Here is a 23,059-nt window from a genome sequence, read left to right as displayed (position 1 = left end):
TTTTCTTGGGAGACTGGAGGAACATATTAATTTCAGAAAGCAGGATAGGTTATCTTTACAGGTCCTTTTCTTCTTTATCTAACAAGCTTTTTGATGCCATCATTGCACATTTATCATCTCAACTGTATACTTCAATTGGTCTCAGATTCCAATTATGTACAGGACACGTTTATTTGCAGAAAGATTGCTGTAATGCTGAACAAATGCCTTCACTGTGCTCAGAGCCTGTTCAAATCATTGACTGTGGGATGCTATTGTTAAGCACCCTGGGGATGCGCTTTTTGGTTTAAAGCAAAAGGGTGAAACATGGATATTAGGAAGCAGAAACTTTAATTCTTAAAAAAAGGCAATAATAAAACATAATTACATAGAATACACAGAACTAGGTTACTCTGTTCAACAGAGCTAATCTAATATTTATTCACCATTTAAACCAAGCACAAACAATGGTTAAACTGAAGATAGACTCAAAATGCTGGAGTAACTCAGCGGGACATGCAGCATCTCTGGATAGAAGGAATGGGCGATGTTTTGGATCAAGACCCTTCTTCAGTGTCAGGGGATCGGAAAATGCAGAGATAAGGAAGTGTAAGGTGTGAAAACAAGATAAAGAGTGTGGAGATCATGGAAAATGTAGAATAGATCATTGTTAGCCCGGAGAAGGTAACAACAAAGCAAACGTAGAAAAAATGTGATCGAGGGCAGTCAGACTGGTCGGAGAACTGGGAAGGGGGGAGGGATGGAGAGCAAGGTTATTTGAAGTTAGAGGTCAATTTTCATACTGCTGGGGCGTCAAGCGAAATATGAGGTGTTGTTCCTCCAATTTGCCCTGGGCATCACTGTCAATGGAGGTCAGAAAGGTCAGTATGGGAATGAAAGGGGCAGATAAAGTGTTTAGCAACCAGGAGATCTGGTAGGTTTAGGTGGACTGAGTGGAGGTGTTCAGTGAAACGATTGCCGAGCCTGCGTTTGGTCTCACTCATATATAGGAGTCCACACCTGGAACAGCAGATACAGTAGATAAGGTTGGAGGAGGTGCAAGTGAACCTCTGCCTCACCTGAAAATACTGTTAGGGGCCTTGGACGAAGTCGAGGGGCGAGGTACAGGGACAGGTGTTGCATCTCCTGTGGTTGCTGGGGAAAGTACCTGGGGAGGGGGTGGTTTGGGTGGGAAGGGACAAGTTAACCAGAGAGTTGCTTGATTGTATTCATATATGATTGGATAGAATGCAAACAAAATCTTTTCACTGTACCTCGGTACATGTGAAAATAAAGAATGCAAAACTGAACATATAGAGTTACTTTCAGTTGTGTTGTTTCAGCTCATCTTCTAGTATAGATTGCCAATAGGCCAGTCATGTCAGTCCTGACATTGTGTTAAGTCAATCCATGCTATTTTTGTATTTTCCATAGCTCTCGATCCATTTTATTTGAAAAATCTTCGAGGTTATTGTCAGTCAAAAGACCATACATGAATGGTGTTTCATTTTGTTCTCAAGTACTTACCGACTTTGATCATTATGTGGATCATTTGTAATACTGCTTTAGTTATATTATCACATAACACGAGTCCATTCAATGGTGGCCTTGTGTTACTGTGACCATAAACATCAAATTTTGCTTATGTAATAAGGTGTGACATAGTATCTCACCAAACCTCTGCAGTCCAAATTCTGTAATATTTTCTGGTTCAACAAATTTCCTAAAGGCATCCATGGTGACTGGAGAAAGTGGAATTCCTTCATAATTAAATGATCATTTTGGGTACTTTCCTGGACTGCATTTTTACTTTATGTTCCTCTTTGCTTCATTTTTTAGTGTGGTTTGTTAATGAGCATGTTTTGACATTTGTAAGCAATTGTGATATAAGCTTGGTGTGACTGAAAGAAGAGCAAATGGAGACGTTTTTTTATTAAGAGTTAAGGAGGCTGAAATAGTAGCAACTTCTTGTGGTCCAGGGATCATTTTAATAAAAGCAGCCAGACCAGAAAAGTTAACTGATATAATTGGATCTTACAAAAGGAAATAAAAGCAGACAGAACATAGAACAAATGTCCAATCCAGTCACGTCAACTGGTATATTCATAGTGATGGAATCCACATTTACAGTTGGACTCCAACAAAGATACTCCAACACTATCAATTACCCAGGACTTGATTGAATAAGTTAGAAGAGACTGTGATTATTCAAGAGGCCTTTGTATAATTTGTAGTATAAAGTGACATAGCGTAAACAAAAAGCAATCAATGAAACAATCACTTGTAATCAGTCTTATAACCGGACTTAATATTTCAATTATACTTAATCTTAAAGGAAGGAAGAAAAATGTATGAATTGTATTTGAGTAGTCACTATATTTCTCCATCCTCCTCACTACCAGATGAACCTGCTTATGGGTTTTATTTTCTCTCTGCTTAGATTTTATAGGGTTGAGAGGAGGATGCTTCTTACTGATTCATATTGTCAGATGGAGCAATATGCTCACTGGATTGGTGGCACATTGTTTTGCTTAAACGAATAAGCAGTCATGTAATTAAGGTGGGCTCTTAGCTGTAATTGTTACCACTACAATTCTCCACCAATGTATGCAGGGAAGATGTGCGGGTGGCTGGTGCACCTGAAAAGCAAGGAAACCTTTAATTTAGACATTAGTGTGAAGAAAGGTAATTTAAGGGGTGGAGGGGAGACAGATAAAGGCATATAGCTGTGTGGTAGATAAACATTTGCAAATGTTGACTGCCGACTTTAATTGCAGGTATCCTTTAAATTCCAGTGCCTGATTTAATAGGCTTACATTTAATCAGGTAGATTCCCGTCTTGATAAGATCAAAGACTATAATGAGCAGGTAGTTACCAATGAGTGAGGCTTATAGGGTGGGCATTCCAGATTGGGGGGTGTCCAGTTCCTGATTATAGTTGTGCGGTCTTGGTATGGTTGGTGAAAGACAGACTGCTGCTGAGTATAGAGGTGAACAGACCAACAGCAATCAGTTGTCATCAAGGGTGGAAATATTCTGCTTTTTCTGTGTCATAAATCAATGATACTTGCATTCTGTTGTCATCTTTTTTGGAAATTTGGGAAACCCAGTTATGAATGATTAAAAATAGAATGATTATTAAAATGAATGTATGAAATATATTATTTAAAGTTTAATCTCTTTATCAGGAGATTTTTGATCAACCATCCCTTGTCTTAAAAATGAAACTAGTAGGTGTTACGGTCGATGGCATTATCATAAGGTCAGAAGTGAAAGGAGCAGAATTTGGTCATTCGGCCCATTAAGTCTACTCCACCATTCAATCATGGCTGATATGTCTCTCCCTCCTAACCCCATTCTCCTGCCTTCTCCCCATAACCCTTGGCACTCTTACTAATCAAGAATCTATCTGTCTCAGCCTTAAAAGTATCTGTTGAATTATATTTCCATATCTTTTTTTAATTTAATCCATGACATCTACTGCTTGAGAGTTAGGATACTTGTCATTGTCATTAAAAAAAATTATGAAATATTTAAAGTCATAGTTGAGAAGGATAATTTAATGAATATGTACTTTAGGCATGACCATTGGTTTGCACTTTGGAAACTTGGTCAGTCTTCTTTACCAAGGATTCACAAGCAAGAATTTTTGAGAAATGCTCTCTGGCAAAACTGTACATGAAGAGCTTGTGTCCTTAAGATTGTCCCTGTGCTATGTCAGATTTATTAGATGAAGCTGTTTTCCCTATTTTAAAACTAACTTTGAAAAATATTCTTCAATATTGGAACAATATTTATAAATGGAATTGTAACTAGTGCCTATAATTTTGCCATCTCAGCCAAGCCAGTTTGTTTGAAATCATGCTTATTGCTGTATCTTTCTCCTCGGTGCTGCTTTAAGTAAGGACCCCAGTCTTGAGTTGGCTTGGAAGATCTGACGATTTTCTGTGAAAAGGAAAATAGTTCTTTAATTTCTATTTGATTTAAACTCACCATGAATGCACAGAAAATTGCGGGCCGGCGATGGAGCATCACGGGCCAGAACCTCGTGGCTGGTACCTTGTGAGGTGGAGGAGGAGCCTCGCATGTCGGAGCCCGTGACAGAGGTGGAGCCTCGCGGATCGACAAAACCCGCGGCCATCTTTCCTGGAGCCTGTGCCCTGGGTCGGCGCCACGGAGGCATCCGGGGAGGGCCGGGCAGCATTAATGGAGTGGTTGGTGCGGCTATCAATGATGGCGCCAACCGACGGTCGAGGATTGACATGCAAAAGTGAGGACGCCGTTGCTGAGGGAAGGAACAAAGAAGGACCTGGTGCAAGGGGACTGCCGTGAGGGAGGGGGAAGAGCAACAGCGGAGTGGCGGCTCCACCATGTGGGAGGGGAAGAACAATGGACAATGGAGGACTCGGCTGTGGGGGGGACTGCTGTGAGGGAGGGGAGAGTTCAATGGAGGACCCGGCGTGGGGAGACCACTGTGAAGGAGGGGGGGAAGAACAAAGGGGGACCTGGCACAGGGGGAATTTGTAACTTTGTAAGTGCCCTTTATGGGCGACTAGAATAAAGGAGGATCTTATTAAAACATATATGATTCTAAGGGGCATGACAGGATAGGTAATCTTGTATATCTCTCGTTTCCCTTTTCCCTAACTTCCCATCTATCATTTCTTGAAGAGGGTACTGAATCTCTAAAAGCCCCTACCCCAGAAGGTTGTGGAGGCAAGAGCATTGGAAGTGTTTAAGATAGAGGTACATATATTTTTGAAAACCCAGGCAATTGAGAGAAATAGAAGAGGAGTTGAGGTATGATTATTTAAAATGATGGGGCACACTTTTTTGTGTGCTTCTGTTCTAATGTTAGAGCTGAATAATAAGATAAACTAGACCAGATGAGGAACCTTGGGCCTGTCCCCCACGGCCATATCCACCACTGACTCATAGCCCCCAACTGTGCAGGCGCGGCTGAAAGATTCCTGTTGTGACGCTAGAGATCCCCATTGTGACGCGAGTCACGGCAACCCTTCTTCAACTACATAGGCGCGGCCGACAAGTGGGAGCGCGACTCAAACATTTTTAAAGTTGAAAATGGCAATAACTTGTAAAAAAATAAGATCAATGTGAACGCATCTCATTCTCTTCAGTCCCCTATTCCCCTCCTCCATTATCCCCTCTCTCCCTCACCCTCCAATATCCCTCCTCTGCTTCCTCCCCTCACCCCCTCCCTCCCATTGTCCCTCTTCCCCTTCCCCTCCTCAATTACCTCGCCATCCCTCTTCCTACCCCATCCTCCTCCATTCCCCCTCATCCCCCAGCATTCCCTACCCATCCTCTTCACCCTTCTTCTTCTTTCCCCTCTCCCACACCGTCCCTCACCTGTCCCTCCCTCTCCTTTCCCCTACCCTCAGTCACTCCCTCCCTCCATAACCCCTCTTCCCTCCCTACCTCCTCCACCCCCCTACTCCTCATCTCCGCCTATCCCACCCCCACTCTCCCTCCTCATCTCTCCCACTGCCCTTCTCTCCCTCTATCCTCCACTCCCTACCTCCTCCCTCTATCCCCCCCCTCTTCCCCCACTCTCCCACCTCGGCTCCCACACTTTCCCCTCCCTTTCCCTCCCTACCCCATCCTCTCCCTTTATCCCCTGCCTCACTCCTCATCTCGCCCTATTCCACCTCCCCACAACAAAAATTGCTTTAAAAAAAACGAGCCTCCCCCTCCACAACTCTCACCCCCCCCCCCCCCCACACACAATGAAAAACATATATATTTTTTTTTTAAGTGAAATTCTCAATGAAATTTGCATTTTCCCCTTAAAATAACCTGAACACGATGTTAGCTGTTAATGATAACGGAAGAATTTGATTAAAACCGAGTTGGTTTTTTTTTGTGGGCAGTGAGATTTGGGATCCCAATGTGACGTCGAACGCGGCTGGCGGGCAGGGCAAGTGGAAAAGTGGTTTTGTAACGTGGTTTTGTAAAGTTTAAAATGTCAATAACTTGTAAATAACACCATCAATCTGAACAATACTCGTTTCATTTACATCACAGGACAACGGTGAGTAAGGTGGGCCAATAAGTGTAGCTCTATCGTGTACAGTTTTGGCGGTATTCAGGGACACACACACTCATATGCATACGGACAAATAAGATGAGAGTTTTTGTAATATTCTAGATTAAGTGGGACCCGTTGGGTCCCAGTCACACGGGAGGACTGGTCCCCCAACGCAACCCATTTCCCAATGCAATATTCCACCATGGTGTGGGGAGAGGGGGGAGGTTGTGTGTGGGGGGGGGGGGGTGTGTGTGTGGGGGCGGGTGGGGTGGTTGTGGGGAAGGGGGGGGGGGGAGGGTGTGGGGGAGAGGGGAGAGTGTGGGGGAGAGGGAACCTTCAAAACCTTCATAACTTTTGTACTATTTCACCGATCGGAACAAAACTTATTTGACTTGCAGCAGGGGAGAATGGCGAGTAAGGTGGCGAAAAATCGTAGTGCTATGGGGGATCGTTTTTGCGTATATTTAATTACAACGCAGACAGGAAGTTGTCAAGATGAGAGTTTTAGTAATATATAGAAGATATAGAAGATAGAAGAAAGATAGATATATCTTAACTTCCATTATGTTGTTTTGAAATATGCAGCTCAAAATGTTTACATTTCAAGCAGTCTTTCAAGGATATAAAGTAATATCTTACCTGAAATAAACTAGAGCCCTCGGCTTGAACAATTTTCACAACAGCTATAATGGGGATCCATATAACGCAGAAGATAATCATACACCAGCCAAGTGCTATTCCCCAAGTAGGATATGGAATAGATCCATATGTTGGTGGAACAAATGTTGCTAAGGACCAAATTAAAATTGCCTGTATAAAATTATAGGATGAAACAAAATTAGAACTACAATCTGCTGTTTGATTATAAACAAGTTAAATTTCTAAATAAATAACGTTTTCCTACTGTCAGCAGACATGGGGAGATAAAAAACCAACACAGTCTCCACCACAGCCAGAATATCCAACTTTTTTCTCCGATCATCATCTCAATGTCCTTGATAAATCTGTTTACCCCTGTGAAGAATAAAAGTAGGTAATTACAATCACCTAGGTCATCCATTCTATAAGGCAACCTGTGTGTCACTATTGAGCAGATTAAATTAGAGAAGGCAGTTACTAAAGATTTGAGATGAGTAAATTCATCCCATTGACCAATTAATGCCTTATGATACTTGTACAAAATTCAAAGACTTAGACATCATTACAACAAGCTTAAATATCAGATTTGAAATTTAAAACAAAGCAGAAAATACTGGAAATGTTCAGAAGGTTGGTTAGCATCTATGGATCGATAAATGGTTAACAAAATTGTTGACTCTATTGTACTCTACACAAATGCTGTCTGAAGTGCTGAGTGTCTCCAGCATTTAATGTTTTCTGAACTACTTTGATTTTCAACCGATGTATCGGATCTGTGCTAAAAGGGTCAGAGTCTGTGTATCCAATAGCAGAAATAGGTCCATCAGAGTATTTTGTCCTGACAGCAAATTAATTACAAAAACATCTTGAGAGGGGGCGTTGGGGAACTGAAACTGTTGCTATTTTGTTATACTTCAGGCTCAACAGTTAAACCAACTGACAATTCACTGAGCCATAATGGTTGTTGAGCAAGAAAACACTCCTGGATGAATTCAATTAGTCAAGCAGCATCTGTGGAGGCAATGGGATAGTTGGCACTAGATTGAGAAGGTACATTGAGATTGTGAAGTTTGCAAAAGGAGGGCATTTCAGAAGTCCTGGAATGGAAAGTTTTGTCGAGAACAGATGCAGCAGAGACAGAGAAATGGATGACATCCTTGCAGAGACCGGGTGGAAGAACGTATGGTTAAGGCATCCGGATGTTAGTTAGTTTATATTTGATTACGGTAGATCGTTTGTCTCTTGAGATATAGGCAGCCAGATCTAGAAAAGGAACAGAGGTGATAAAAATGGGCCATGTAAATAAGAGAGCAAGATAGGTTAGGAGCAAAGCTGGTAAAATCATTTAATTTTGCTTCTCCTTTTTCCTTTGTTGTACTTACCATAGATCCAGCTTATACCAATAAGTTCTACAACAGCTGCGACTAGAATTCCCCATCCACCACAGAAATGATCCAGTATATTGATCCAATAAATACCAGCCTAAATAGAAATTAACTATTAAATATTTCCTGTTAAGAAAAATGAATTGCACTGAATAAAAATCTCTGGAACATAATTGAGATTTAAGAATCAACATATCAAATACTGATGAGGTGCCAGAAGACTGCAAATGTTGTGCCTTTATTCAATAAGGGTTGCAGAAAAAGTATTCCGAGAAACAGGATATACATGTATTTAGACAGTTAAGGATGGATTAGGGATGGTCAACGTGGTTTTATATGCAGGAGGTCGTGTCTCACGAATCTGATTGAGTTTTTTGAGGATGTGACCAAAAAGGCCCATCAAGGGCAGAACTGCATTTGACAAGGTTCTGCAACTCAAGGTAGGCTGCTCTGGGAGGTTAGATCTTGTGGCATGCAAGGAGAGATAGCTGAATTGATAGAAAATTGGCTTTGTGGAAGGAAGCAGAGGGTGATGATAGAAGGTTGCTTTTCGGACTGGAGGCTGTGACTAGTGGTGTGCTTCAGGGTTCGGTGCTAGGCTCATTGCTGTTTGCATCTAAATCAATGATGTGGATAAGAACGTACATGGTATGATTAGCAAGTTTGCAGATGACACAAAAGTGGGTGGTATTGTATAATGAAGATGGTTGTCAAAAATTGCGGCAGGATCTTGATAGGTTGGGCAGGTGGGCTGAGGAACGGTTGATTGAATTTAATACAGAAAATTGTGAGTTGTTGCATTTTGGAAGCACTAACATAGGCGGGACCCTCGCAGTGAACGGTAGGGGTCTGGGGAGTGTTGTAGAGCAGAGGAATATAGGAGTACAGGTACATAGTTCATTGAAAGTGACATCACAGATAGATAGGGTGGTCAAAAAGTATTTGGCACATTGGCTTTCATCAGTCATAGTATTGAATATGCAAGTTGGGAGGTCATGTTGTAGTTGTATAAGATGTTAGTGTGGCCGCATTTAGAGTATTGTGTTCAGTTTTGGGCACCATGTTATAGGAAAGATGTCAGGTTGGAATGGGTGCAGAGAAGATTTATGAGGATGTGGCAAGGGCTCGAGGGTCTGAGGTATAGGGAAAAGTGGAGCAGATTAGAAGTCTATTACTTGGAGCGCAGGAGAATGAGGGGTGAGCTTATAGAGGTGTACAAAATCATGAGGAATAGATTGGATAGATGCATGGAGTCTCTTGCATAGAGTATTCAAATTGAGAGCCAGAGGACATGGGTTTAAGGTGAGGGGGGGAAGATTTAATAGGAACCGGAGGGGTAACTTTTTCACACCAGGGGTGGTGTGTGTATGGATCAAGCTGCTGGAGGAGGTTGTTGAGACAGGTACTATCGCAATGTTGAAGAAACATTCAGACAAGTACATGGATAGGACAGGTTTAGAGGGATAAGAGCCAAACGCAGGCAGGTGGGAGTAGTGTAGATGGGACATGTTGGCCCGTGGGCCAAAGGTTTGTTTCCATGCTGTAAGACTATATAACTCTGAAAATCAACACTTTTCTCAGCTACAAAGCAGGCAATATAGTTTGATAAACCACCACTGCCACCACGTTTGCTCCCATTTCTGAAGGACCCAATTTTTTGGTTATTACTCGGATGACAGGAAATAAAAACATAAACATATGATTAATGCCTTATTATTCACAACTTTGTCAGGTATTTCATCTTAAAGGTTGCTGCAGTGAAATGTTACATGTTTAGTTGCATTTTGAAACCACCAACTTCTGTTCTGGTTGTAAGAATACCTAACGAGTAAAGCTCTTCAGTGAGTACATCCCTAAACTACAGGAACATACGCAAATAGATCTAGCTGTTTAAAATGGGAAAAGAAAATGTTTATTTTATTCACTGTGATAACCAAAATATTTTGTCTGTTTAATCAGATTCTGGAGGTGGGAAAAATCAGTCACTATCTCTTCACAATATGATAAATTAGAAAACAAGTAGGAGGTCATTCTTTAATACTTTCATGTAAAATGCTAAACCTCTAATTTGAGGGCTGTGCAACTAATCTTATGTGAGAAAATAGTAGACTACATATTTGATCATGTAGTATTGTTTATTTCATTGCTATGTGATCAATATTTCAGTCCACATATAATTTCATCTAGAGTGCATTTTCAACTATGTAGCTTTGTTTATTAAAATATGCATCTCTCGAGATATTCAACCAGGTACTACATGCCTCACTCTTGCATGCACATCAATGTCAAATACGCATCAAGCATTTCTAATTCCCATGCAATAATATTTATAGCGTCTTCCTCCTGACCCTGTCCTGGATCTAGTTTCAGCCCCAGACATGAACAATTTCCTTTGGGTGCTCTGCATCACATGAGAGAAGTATTGTAAAAGCTGATTAATAGCAGTCAGACATCTGATGCTTCTAAGGTTTACAGTGGTGGGCACATAACCAAAATGATCATTAGCAGGCACAAGATAATTTCAAGGCCAGTAACTTTTAGAAAATTAGCATACCTGTGACACACATGTAAGGCCAAGGAAAAAAAATATTGAGCAAATGCCTGCTGTCAGATAAATGCGTTTTGATTGTAGAACCTTGGGGAATTGGTCCAGCAGCGCTGTCAAAATTGTTTCTAATGAAAGAAAATGTTCAAAGATGCTAGTAATTCTTAAATATTTTTCATAGCCACAGAAAAACCAAAAACCTTTCATAGCCACAGAAATTAATACTTTGGGCTGTTTCTTGAATAGTAAGAAATCACTATCTTGAATAGTAAGAAAAATAAGTGCTAAATACTGTCAGACTGAAGAAGGGTCTCAACCCGAAACGTCACCCATTCCTTCTCTCCAGAGATGTTGACTATCCTGCTGAGTTACTGCAGCATTTTGTGTCGATGTTTGGTTTAAACCAGCATCTGCAGTTCATTCCTACACTGAAAGGAAACTTCCGGCCTTCTATTAAATACTGAACCTGTGCACTAAGAATATATGAAAGCCCCTTTTAAATAATGAAATGTGCACCATCTCACAAAAAAAACCTCCCTTCCCACCAGCTGTTCTTGCCCCTTCTGTGCAAGTCTGTTGTTTCCACATCAGTCATCTCAGAACACTCAAAACCAGAGTAGGAATTAATCTTCAAACCCTGCTGAATAGTAAAAAGAAATGAAGTAATATCATTCTTACCGATAGTTGCAAACTGACTGTCAAGTCCGAGAGTGACCAACATGAAGAAAAATAAAATGGACCAAAAAGGTGCCACTGGCAGCTGTGCAAGAGCTTCTGGATAGGCAATGAAAGCCAAACCGAAACCTAAGTGATGATACAAACAAATTGTTGCACGTCATTTTCTTTAAAATAAAACCACTGCTGTTATCTTTGAAGTGACTAGTTTCTTTACGTGATCACTATCAGTTTTTGGAGTATAATTGTGTAAATAGTTTGAGATATGACTGTTCATCAATAGGTTGTGTGCTGGGGAAATGGACACTCTCTATTTCAGGTCCAAAAGATCTAATTAAATCTATTTGCAGGTTCAAATCCTTGTTTGGCCCATCACTGTGCAGAATCCATCTTTCATTGCTCAAAACAGCTATCCAGGATGTCACCACATAATATTCCAAATTCATTTCCGGTTTTGTGCTGTGGTCCACGCCCACGAGGATTGAGATAGACTGGCCAAACTTGCATTCTTGCATACAGCAATCTGTGTGGATACGACTCCCTTCATCTCTTTGGAATGGATTTGTTTCCAGATCTGAGAATTAAAACCAATTTAAACCTAATCACATCTAGATTTAAATCAAATCATTTGCATCAGTGATGTTCAAAACTCTGTGATCCTGCTTGACACTTTTAATAGCTCAGATGGTTCCAGTTTATAAATTGTATGCACCTAGTCAATATTTTTTTGATTGCTTTAATTAAGTTTAAACTGGTCACATAACATTATTTTCAGATTGGTAACATTGTTTACGACAACAAAGAAACTGTAACTAGTCACAGAAGTAAATTATGCCATTGGCTGTGATGAGCAAGCTAACAATTAGTGGCTTCCACAACTGCACTGTAGACACCAGTGCCACAAGTAAAGTCAGAGCACTATAATCTTCTCAGTAAAATTAACTGTTGATATGTTCAGTTGAAAATTGTGACATATTTTATCTTTCCAAAATTGTATTATTTAGTTATTTATGGAATTGTGTTAAATTATACAGCCTCAACAAAGTTTGAAAGTTGTACATCTAATCATCACATGCAGTTGAAAGAATGCCTATCATTTTCAGTTTAAAAAAAACCTCCTTATTGGAGTTTTGCCAAAAGGGTGAAAAGGCTAGGTTTGTTGAGCAATTCACTTCTACCTCATGGTTGGGAAACTGAAGATAAGGGGTCTTATTGTAAAGTACCTGATTTTGCAACCTCTGATACAAGCTTGTCTTGTATATGAGCCATATGTCCAAGGACTGAGAAGATGGCAAATCCCGCAAACACACTTGTGCCACAATTAATCACACAGATAATTAAGGCATCTGTGTAACAGTTGTTGTGAAATTTGTTGTAGGATGACAGTGCTGTTAAACCTCCCCAAGCAACTGACAATGAATAGAATATCTGAGTTGCAGCATCTTTCCAGACCTGACAAATAGAAAGTAAACATAATTAACATGGTTGATCTCAATCAGTTTTGAATAAAATTGCATTAATCATTGGAGGTTTATATTATAGCTCCAAGGTGCGCTGCTTAATTGAAAATCATTTTATCAATTGAGTAACCAGTAGAAAAGCTGGGCCATCAATTTACTTTATCTGACTTCCTTCAGACTCTTACCAGTTTTATAATGCTATGTTTGTATAAGACATGATGATTAAGTTTAATAACATTTACCTTTGTTGAAAGCAACACAAAGAAGGCCTATTTAAAATGTTATTATCATCTCACATACTTATTAATTGGATCTTAAATCCCCAATAGTCTTATTATTGAACTGTCTACAAGAATCTAAAGGGTAGGTGTGAAGAATGTAATTCAGTAACTATTGCATTGCATTTCTTTTCAATCCTATCCCTTCCAATTCTATCATGTCCTATTCCATCTGATTATACACATATTTTAAATCTGATGTTAAACCCTAATATCAAATCTGCAAATAACAACACTAAAATTGGCGTTCTTAATCTTTATTCTGTGGTAGCAACTTAGTGTCAAATAAAATACTGTTAAGGGCCTGTCCCCCTTGGCCGTCATTTGTGCGTCATGCAGATGGCGCGCAAAGATTTTGTACATCACAAAATCCAGCGCCGCCGCTCGTGGCCGCGCGTCACTGCCTAAGTTATCGGGCACCATGCACGCGTAATGCGCACCATGCGCGCATCATGTGTGCGTCATGACGCGTAAATGATGTCACGTAAATTATGCGCAAATGACAGCCAAGTGGGACAGGCCCTTTAGTAAGATCAATTTTCTCATGTGAACATACCAAAATTTTCTCATGTGAACATTTCAAAATTGTATGTTTCAGAAATAAGAATATAAAATATAAAAGTGAAAACTGAAATAGATTTGACTGTGGAATTAAGTCAGTTCTTTAGATGATTGGTGCTCTTACCTCCGCATCAGATAATCTACTGATATCTGACTGTCTTCCAATATAGAATTCAATTCCTTTATAGGCACCTTCCAGAGTAGCACCTCGGACCAGGAGTATAATGAGAACCACATAAGGAAATGTTGCTGTGAAATAAACCACCTAACCATGGAGAGTAGATTATTAGATTTTTGACGTTGTTCATGCAACATTTGCAGTATTGTATTATAGACAATAGGTGCAGGTGTAAGCCATTCGGCCCTTCGAGCCAACACCGCCATGGCTGATCATCCACTATCAGTACCCCATTCCCGCCTTCTCCCATATCCCCTGACTCCGCTATTTTTAAGAGCCATATCTAGCTCTCTTGAAAGCATCCAGAGAACCTGCCTCCACCGCCCTCTGAGGCAGAGAATTCTACAGACTCACCACTCTCTGTGAGAAAAAATGTCTCCTCGTCTCCGTTCTAAATGGCTTACTCCTTATTCTTAAACTGTGGCCCCTGGTTCTGGACTCCCCCAACATCGGGAACATGTTTCCTGCCTCTAGTGTGTCCAAGCCCTTAACAATCTAATATGTTTCAATGAGATACCCTCTCATCCTTCTAAACTCCAGAGTGTACAAGCCCAGCTGCTCCATTCTGTCAGCATATGACAGTCCCGCCATCCCGGGAATTAACCTTGTATTAGTTGAATGAAGACCATTATAAGGAAAGCAGAAAACGAGTCTACTCATCACCATTATTTTTCCCCTAATCACTAATTATCACTCACTATTTCACACAGAGAGTTGTGAATCTGTGGAATTCTCTGCCTCAAAAGGCAGTGGAGGCCAATTCTCTGGATGCTTTCAAGAGAGAGTTAGATAGAGCTCTTAAAGATAGCGGAGTCAGGGGATATGGCGAGAAGACAGGAACGGGGTACTGATTGTGGATGATTAGCCATGATCACATTGAATGACGGTGCTGGCACGAAGGGCTGAATGGCCTACTCCTGCACCTATTGTTTATTTATGTTTTCCCCTCATTTTTCTTAAGTCTTTTTTTATTCCTTCCTTACTTTCTGTAGCTGATTCATTGTCCGTGCCAGTTGACCTGCTTATTTAGAGTCAGTGTTCACAATTTCACATGTTATAGGAGTAGAATTAGGCCATTCGACCTATCGAGCCTACTCCGCCATTCAATCATGGCAGATCTCTGCCTCCTAATCCCATTTCTTGCCTTCTCCCCATATCCCTTTATACCCGTTCTAATCAAGAATCTGTCTATCTCTGCCTTAAAAATATCCACTGACTTTGGATTAAGTACTGTGGAAGTTCCTCCTCACCTCCTTTCTAAAAGAGTACCGTTTAATTCTGAGTATATGACCTCTGATCCTAGACTCTCCCACCAGTGGAACATCCTTTCTATCTATGCATTTCATTATTCTGTAAGTTTCAATGAGATCTCCCCTCAACCTTTTAAACTCCGGCGAGTAGCGTCCCAGTGTTGTCAAACACTCATCATATGCTCATCCACTAATTCCTGGAATTCCTCATCCAGTGTCATGGAGTCACAGTCATAAAGCACAGAAGGAGCCCTTTAGCCCACCACAAACATTGTTCATGCCTACCGTTTTGCCATCTGTACTAATCCCATTTGCCTACTTTAGCTTTGTCATGCCTGCTTAAATGCCTGTTTAAATGTCTGTTAAATGTAGTGATTGTAACCACCACCTGCTCTGACTGTGAGCTCAGGATATTAGGTAAAGTCTGCCTAAAAAAGTTTCATTGGCTCCTTTAAAATTCTCTCCTTTCACCTTAAATGTATACCCTCATTTTTTATTGTTGGCCTATCTATGGGAAAATATTCTGGCTGTATACCGTATCTGTACATCTTAAAATTTAATATACATCTATCAGGTCACTCAACACCTTTTCCTGCTCCAGGGAAAATAAACCCAGACAATCCAATCTTTCCCCATATCAAAACTCTTCCAATCCAGGCAACATGCCAATGAAGGTACACAAAAATGCTGGAGAAACTCAGCGGGTGCAGCAGCATCTATGGAGCAAAGGAAATAGGCAACGTTTCGGGTCGAAACCCTTCTTCAGATGGTTTTCGGGTTTCGGCCCGAAACGTTGCCTATTTCCTTCGCTCCATAGATGCTGCTGCACCCGCTGAGTTTCCCCAGCATTTTTGTGTACCTTCGATTTTCCAGCTTCTGCACTTCCCTCTTAAACTTTCCAATGACTCTCGCCAGCACAACCACTTCCTTCCTATAGTGTGGCAATCAGAACTTTACACAATGCTCTGAGCAGTCTAATCAATGCTTTTCAAATTTGTCAAGGTTTAACATATTTTATACTCTATGCCCTCTGAATAATGAAGGCAAATATGCCAAATGCCTTCTTCACCACCAATCCACCCGTGTTGCGACTTTCAGAAAACTGGACTTGAATTCCAAGGTCCCTCTGTTCATTAACATTCCTTAGTGTTTTGGCATTTATTATATGTATCCTACCCTTATTTCTTACAAAGCACATTATATTGCACTTGTTAGGACTAAATTCCATCTGCCAATGCTCTGCCCAACTTTCCTCTCTATCCACAAGATCACCAATTTTTGTGTCATCACAAACTTGCTAATCATACATCCTACATACATATTGAAGTATTTAATAAATATCATAAATGACTCCCCATACATACTCTTCCATGCAAGTTATAACATCAAAATATATTGTACTGAAATGTACAAGAACAAGAACTGATCAGCAGGGCATTCAGACCGTCGAGAACTGCCTGTTTTTGCACACAGGAAATAGATCTTCAGATCTCACTTAGGCTGGCAGTGTTCATGAATAATTCATTCAACTTGCCAAATTTCTGTTAACATCGCTTTTGAGGTAAACAAACTGACTTCACAAATTATTTATGAATAGTATTTGTTTTTTGTTACCAGAACTTTATTAATCACTAATTATTTTACCTTTCCTGAAGATTTGATTCCTTTGGATAATGCTAGCCCAACGATCAACCAGGCCAGAAGCAGACAGAGGGCTAAGTACCAGACTATCTGCCCCGTCTCATCCATTGAACTTGTGCGGCGTAAAGCCACTTTACTATATAAAATGAAAACAAAATAATCTCAGATAAAGATACTGTTAATTATACATAGTTGATGTATTTAACCAATAATACATGGATCAGTAAGCTAAAGGCTGAGAAACCCTGTCATGTAGTGCATGTATTTTATGAATGATGTGACAGGTTAGTATTGCAAACTTGTTTGTGAATTATGAACAGCATTGTGCATGTTAAGAGTTTTGGACATCTGTGTGCATAATGCACAGAAATGCAATTAATCTGTAGTGTGGGTTGGGGAAATTTGGCTTTAACAGCTTTAACACCTTTGTTACTTATAAGCTTTAGGTACTTCCCTATTGCTTTGGAATTTCAAGTGGAAAGTTTCCAGGCCACTACTTAATTGTCAAGACAATAATCGTCTATGTTGAATTGAAGTTACGTCAGTTCGCCTTAAGATTCAATGGTACTACTGTTCTTGCCCATTTTGAACTCGTCAAACATCTTAGAGATTATGTACAACAAAAAACAGAACGCTAGAAGAACTCAGTAGGTCAAGTATCATCTATGATGGCAAAAGATATGTGTCAACATTTCAGCACTGATAAATGTGTCAACAATTATCCACTGATTTCGTCCAGTGTTCTGTTTTTTTGTTTCCGTTTTCAGAATCTGCATTCTCTTGATTTTGGAGGTCATTAGTTTACTTAGGAATTCAAGGGAGGAATTGTTTGACTGATGCTGCAGCTGTTAATACAGTGGAATTAGATTACCTTCTTACCTTTTAAATATATAGTTCCATCACTGAGGATGAAGTTCACAATATAATATTCCAAAGGCAATGAAAAAAGCCTCAATGACAAGATCTGAAGTTCCTTACTTCAGATAGACACAAAATGCTGGAGGAACTCAGGCAGCATCTCTGGAGAGAAGGAATGGGTTACACTTTGGGTGAAGACCCTTCATCTGATAGTCAAGGGAGAGAGATACAGAGATATGGAAGGGTGAGGTGCGAAAACACAGATAAAAGCAGACAATGCTAAGGAAATGTGGTAATGGTTCATTGTAGCTTGAGGGGAAGGTGACAAGGAGGAATACAATCAGTAAAATTGAATCAGGAGGACAGTGAAACTAGTCGGGGAACTAGGATAGGGGAGGGACAGAGAGGGAAAGCAAGGGTTACATGGTTAGAAAAATCAATATTCATACTGTTGCTTTCTTTAGTCCTCTGACTAGTTTCACTGTCCTGCTGATTGTACGCCTCCTTGTCACCTTCCCCTCAGCTAAGAATGAACCATTCTACATGTCCTTATCGCCTGCTTTGATTTGTGTTCTCACACCTAACCCTTCCATATTCTTATGTCCGGGTGGCGCCAGCAATGGCTGCCTCACCAACAGTCTGTCCATTCCTTCTGTGTGTTTTAATAGTATGTATTAAATGTATGTTTTTAGTGTTCTTTAGCTATGTGGGGGGTTGAGAGAGGGTGAGGAAACTTTTTCTAATCTCTTACCTCGACGGAGATGTGATTTTTTACTGTAACGTAGCTCTGTGTACACTGCGGCCTAACATCGAGGAGCTGGCGGCCTTTGCTGGAGACCGACATGGTGCTCCACCGTGGGGAGCTTACGGGACTTTATCATCGCAGAGCCTGTGATCCCTTTGCCAGGGTGGGTGCTGGCGGACTTTAACATCTTAGAGCTCATGGTCTCTGGTCAGAGACCGACTTCGGGAACTCCAAGCCGCAGGAGCTTCGATCGCCCCAACGCGGGAGTTTCTATCGCCTCGACACGGGAGTTTCGATCGCCCCGACGGATGGTTTGACCGCCCCGATTGTGCGGGGAATAAAGAGGAAGAAGATTGGACTTTTTTGCCTTCCATCATAGTGAGGAATGTGGGGAATCTGCTGTGGTGGATGTTTATGTTAACTTTTATGTAGTTGTGTGTCTTGTTGGGTTTTTTTCGTATGATTGTACGGTAATTTGCTTATGACTACCTTAATCGGTACATGTGACAATAAAAGACCTTTGAAACCTTTGTCTCCCTTTCCCCCGACTCTCAGTCTGAAGAAGGGTGGAACTATCAATACTGGAACTATCGATTTACATTTAATAATGTAGACTTGACCATCTGGACTAAAGTTATCTGCTTGCCTCAATGACAGAACTTCTAAAAACTCGTAATAAAGCTGACTCTCCTCATTCCAGATAGCTGCTGTGATGGTAACCTCATGAACCATTCTAAACGACAACATCAGCACATAATGAACTGTAATCCGTATGGTTTGATAGTTTACAATTGACTGTTAGGAACTTGTGTAAACGTCCTCCCCATCATTAAAAAGGGAAGATTCCCCAACCAGCTTTGAAAGAATATGCAAACAACTTTAACTTGGATATCAAGTCTCACAGCATCATCAAATGAAAACATTTATTTCCCTATTGTGTACCTAGCCTCAGATCAGCAAATATTTGGCTTCCTTTACCACATGCAGTGCATTATGTTTGCTTGGAGGTTCCTTGCCAATGCAAACAATAAATGAGCATTACCAAAAGTTCAACTTGCTATGATGATTAATGCATGACACAGCTTATGAAAATCCCCACAATGATCCTACTTATATGCATGTTGTAAAGTAACATGCTTATATTCGATCTTAAAAGATGCTGAGTAGAGAAGAAGCATTTGGATGTAAAAGCACACGAATAGGACGACCTCTGTGCTCTGAGATTCAATCACACACATGGGTTTGCACAAGATGTGGCGTGCAAGGTGTGTGCGAACAGCAATACAGCAAACAGATACAAATCCCTATTTATCATTTTGTTTTGTTTACTTGAGCAAAACTGTATTTTCCCTCAGTATTAATAATACTTCCAAAAATTAATTATTACAAAGGTTGAGATTAAATTTGAAATCATTCTTTTTTCTTTCATTTTTCATTTTTCTGTGACAATCAAAAGAGAAGGGACCCATATGTTGATGTGAATTGAGGTAAAATAAGACAGATACTAGTCCAGCTTTCTTTCTACTGTCCTCAGAATTGCATGACTATGGTTACTTGACTAATTATGGAAATTTGTGTCCATTAATCACTGATACAATACTGAAATAAACCCAAATTGATGGAGATTCACTGCAAACTCGAGCTGGGCCTGGTTTGACCCAGCGTGCCACCATGGCTCCTGCAATGCTGGAATACCCTGTTCTGGAGGCAGAGGGCTTATTCCGCTCACTTGCAACACCTCGGTAAAGGTCTTTTCTTTAAAACTGCACTGACAAGGTTAGGGCATCTTCGCTTTCCAATGCCAAAAACTATTGTAACCGTTTTTAAATGTCATTGGCAGTCAGAGAAACGGTAAAATTGAAACGTCATTTAAAAATTTAAATAATTTTAAACACAAATTACAAAATTTATGAAAACATGGATATTTTAAATATTACATTAGACCATGCTACAAAAAAATGAATCTTCATCCTTTCTTATTAATCTAGACCTAAAACCCTGTAGAGTTATATGGGATTACCAGCCCTTTTCAGGTTTGACGCAGAACAGAATCCAAGAAGTTATCCCAACTAGACCGGACCTCACTACTGCTCTCCATGTGAAGTTCCTGGTGAAGCACAGTGGTAGGTGTGCAGCTATTTAATATTCTTGTTGATATTTACAATTGGCAGAGAATCTGGAGAATTCCTAAACTCCACTGAAATATTAACAGTTACATTGTAAATGAATCAGAGAGGTGCAGAGGTAAGTAGGGATGGGGAAGGGCTTAAGAATGCATGGCTCGAAAAGCTGACTCCTGCCAGCAAGATTCATTTCCACAGGGTCAAAGTAACAGAATATTTTCAATGCACTTCTGACATGTCCTGTCTTACATTCACACTAAAACATTGTATTTTGTCACATTGATGGATGTAAATCACGAAGTCACGAATATGAAAACAAAGAAGTGCAAAGTATTGCAAGAGGGGAGATGCTAATGATATACCGCAGAGAGTCAACTACATACACACTACTGACATAAATGCCCGTAAGGAAAGGCTGGTCAAACTTGGATTGTTTTCATTGGAGTGACTAAGGCTGAGGGATGGCCTGATAGAACTTTATAAAACAAAGAAGAGGCATAGATAGGATAGATAGTCAGGGAATTTTTCCTCTGATAGCATCAGAGTTCCTCAAGTAGTCTTTTGTTATTCCAGGATTTGGGGTCTCTTGTGTCTCCATTGACACAATTTACTTATCCAACAAATCACTGTTAAAAATTATTGGATTCATCATTGCTTATTCGAAAGCTAATTATTCTTACATCAATCAGAACATTACTCGCTAAATGTGACATTCATGCAACCAATCTTCCCAGAGGAAGCTGCTGTTACCATTTTGCAGTCTAATGATTCTGCGCTCTGTGGCAATTTACTTACTCCCAGTATTGCTCACTTGGACCCTGGTGAGGAACATAGATTTGTGATCCATTTGTGCAAGTTACATTGTTTGCTTGTAGCCATGTTGAATTAACAATGTCAATATCTCCATTATCCAGTGTAAAATTGCAGAATGGATCTAGAAGATGTGGAATGTGAAATAAAGATATATAAATGCAGTGCCATGTAGAGGTGAGAATGTCCCAAAGTGCTTTAAGGGAAACAAATTTTCACTCTGATGGGCTGAGAACACAGAACCAATTATTTGCATAATATGATTTCTCTAAATAAAGATGAAATAAATGACCTTAAATGTTTGAACATAGAACTATATAGCACAGGAACAGTCCTTCGGCCTACTATGTTTGCACCGACCCTGATGCCAATGTAACTAAACCCATCTGCCTGCACATGGTCTGTAATCCCCATTCTCTGTCTGTTCAAATTTATGTCTAAATGCCTCTTAAATGTTATTGTAATATCTGCTTCTGCCACATTTCTTGGCAGCGCATTCGAGGCATTTACCTTTCTGTGTCAAACAAAATGATTGACAAATCCCATTTAAACTTTTCCCCTCTCACCTTAAAGTTAAGTCCATTAGTATTTAAAAATACTCTTGGAAATAGCCTCTGATTATCTATGCTATCATTGCCTCTTCTTAATTTTATCACATTGTGTTCAGAAAAAAACAATACATGTTTGTCCAACCTTTCCTAATAGCTCATATTCTCCGATTCAGCCAATATTCCGGTGACCCTATTCAGAACCTTCACTTTCTTCCTATAGTATCAGATTTGTGTGGAGTTCATTCAAATGTGGCGAAACTAAAATTATATATAGCTGGACAACTCCTAGACACTTTCTAGATATTCTGTAATGGAATCTTGAATAGTAATCTAATAAGAATATGGGATCTTATTACAAAACACATCACAAATATCATTCCAAGCTATGTATTGTAGAAAAAACAGGTATTTTAGTGTTCCCCATAGATGAGTCTACTGTGTATATAATATCTTCTATATGACAGTACAGAACTTTCATCATGGAAATATACTATGTTTTGCAATGTACAAGAACCGCATACATTACAGAGCATTGGACATACTGCAGTATGCCTCATTAAATACATGTGTTTAACACTGCAACACATATAGTGTATTCCATTTATTTGAATGCATCTATGTAATTATAGTGCATTAAATGTATGACAATGCAATGCAGCCCAAATATTACACTGTTGTCTTTATATGAGACCATGTACCCCAATCCCACCCACATCAATCAATATATTACAGTGCCACTTTTGTAAGAAGGGGAGTAGAGAGAATCCAGGGAGTTATAGGCACGTGAGCCTCATGTCAGTGCGAGGGAAAATATTGGGGAAGATTCTTCGGGATTGGATTTACTCAGAGAGAATGGATCAATTAGGGACAGTTAACATGGCTTTGTACACAGTAGGGCATGTCTTAATATCTCAATTGAGCTTTTTGAGGTGGTGACAAAGATGATTGATATGGGTAGAGTGCTAGATATTTTCTAAATGGATTTTAGTAAAGCATTTGATAAGTCCCCATGTAGACTGTTGAAGAAGATTAAGATGCACAAAATTAGCAGTGACTTGGTCGTTTCGATTCAGAACTGGTTCACTGATAAATGACAGGGGGTTGTGGTGGAGGTCTGTGACCAGTGGTTGCTAAGTCCCTGAAATTCAAGTCCATTGGACATTCTCATGTTAGGCAGGCCAGTTCTGGTATTAGCCTTGGATGACATTTGTAGATGAGATTTGGTAAAGAATTAGGTTGTCAATTTCCCCTTTTATCCCATTTTCCCTTCCATTAAAGATGAGGATGATGACAACCTCTTTGTGGACTGACAGGCACTTCATTGGGCCTCTC

At 40.1% G+C, this 23,059-nt stretch overlaps 1 protein-coding gene across 1 annotated transcript in view; it reads right to left on the bottom strand.

Moving 5' to 3' along the window:
- Nucleotides 1-313: 313 nt before the first annotated feature.
- The window catches only part of LOC129701997 (sodium- and chloride-dependent neutral and basic amino acid transporter B(0+)-like), a 36,077-nt gene continuing 13,331 nt past the window's right edge, over nucleotides 314-23,059 (bottom strand). The window contains exons 5-14 of the mRNA XM_055643460.1: nucleotides 21,162-21,300; nucleotides 16,644-16,776; nucleotides 13,696-13,836; nucleotides 12,496-12,724; nucleotides 11,276-11,401; nucleotides 10,607-10,725; nucleotides 8,050-8,149; nucleotides 6,933-7,042; nucleotides 6,668-6,838; nucleotides 314-3,924 (exon numbers count right to left, since the gene is read on the bottom strand). Coding sequence (XP_055499435.1) covers nucleotides 3,799-3,924; nucleotides 6,668-6,838; nucleotides 6,933-7,042; nucleotides 8,050-8,149; nucleotides 10,607-10,725; nucleotides 11,276-11,401; nucleotides 12,496-12,724; nucleotides 13,696-13,836; nucleotides 16,644-16,776; nucleotides 21,162-21,300 — 1,394 coding nt within the window. The 3' untranslated portion in view covers nucleotides 314-3,798. The remainder of the gene's footprint in view (nucleotides 3,925-6,667; nucleotides 6,839-6,932; nucleotides 7,043-8,049; nucleotides 8,150-10,606; nucleotides 10,726-11,275; nucleotides 11,402-12,495; nucleotides 12,725-13,695; nucleotides 13,837-16,643; nucleotides 16,777-21,161; nucleotides 21,301-23,059) is intronic.

The sequence above is a fragment of the Leucoraja erinacea genome, chromosome 12 (genome assembly GCF_028641065.1).
Source record: "Leucoraja erinacea ecotype New England chromosome 12, Leri_hhj_1, whole genome shotgun sequence".
NCBI lineage: Eukaryota > Metazoa > Chordata > Chondrichthyes > Rajiformes > Rajidae > Leucoraja > Leucoraja erinaceus.
This window is presented reverse-complemented; position numbering and strand designations above follow the sequence as displayed.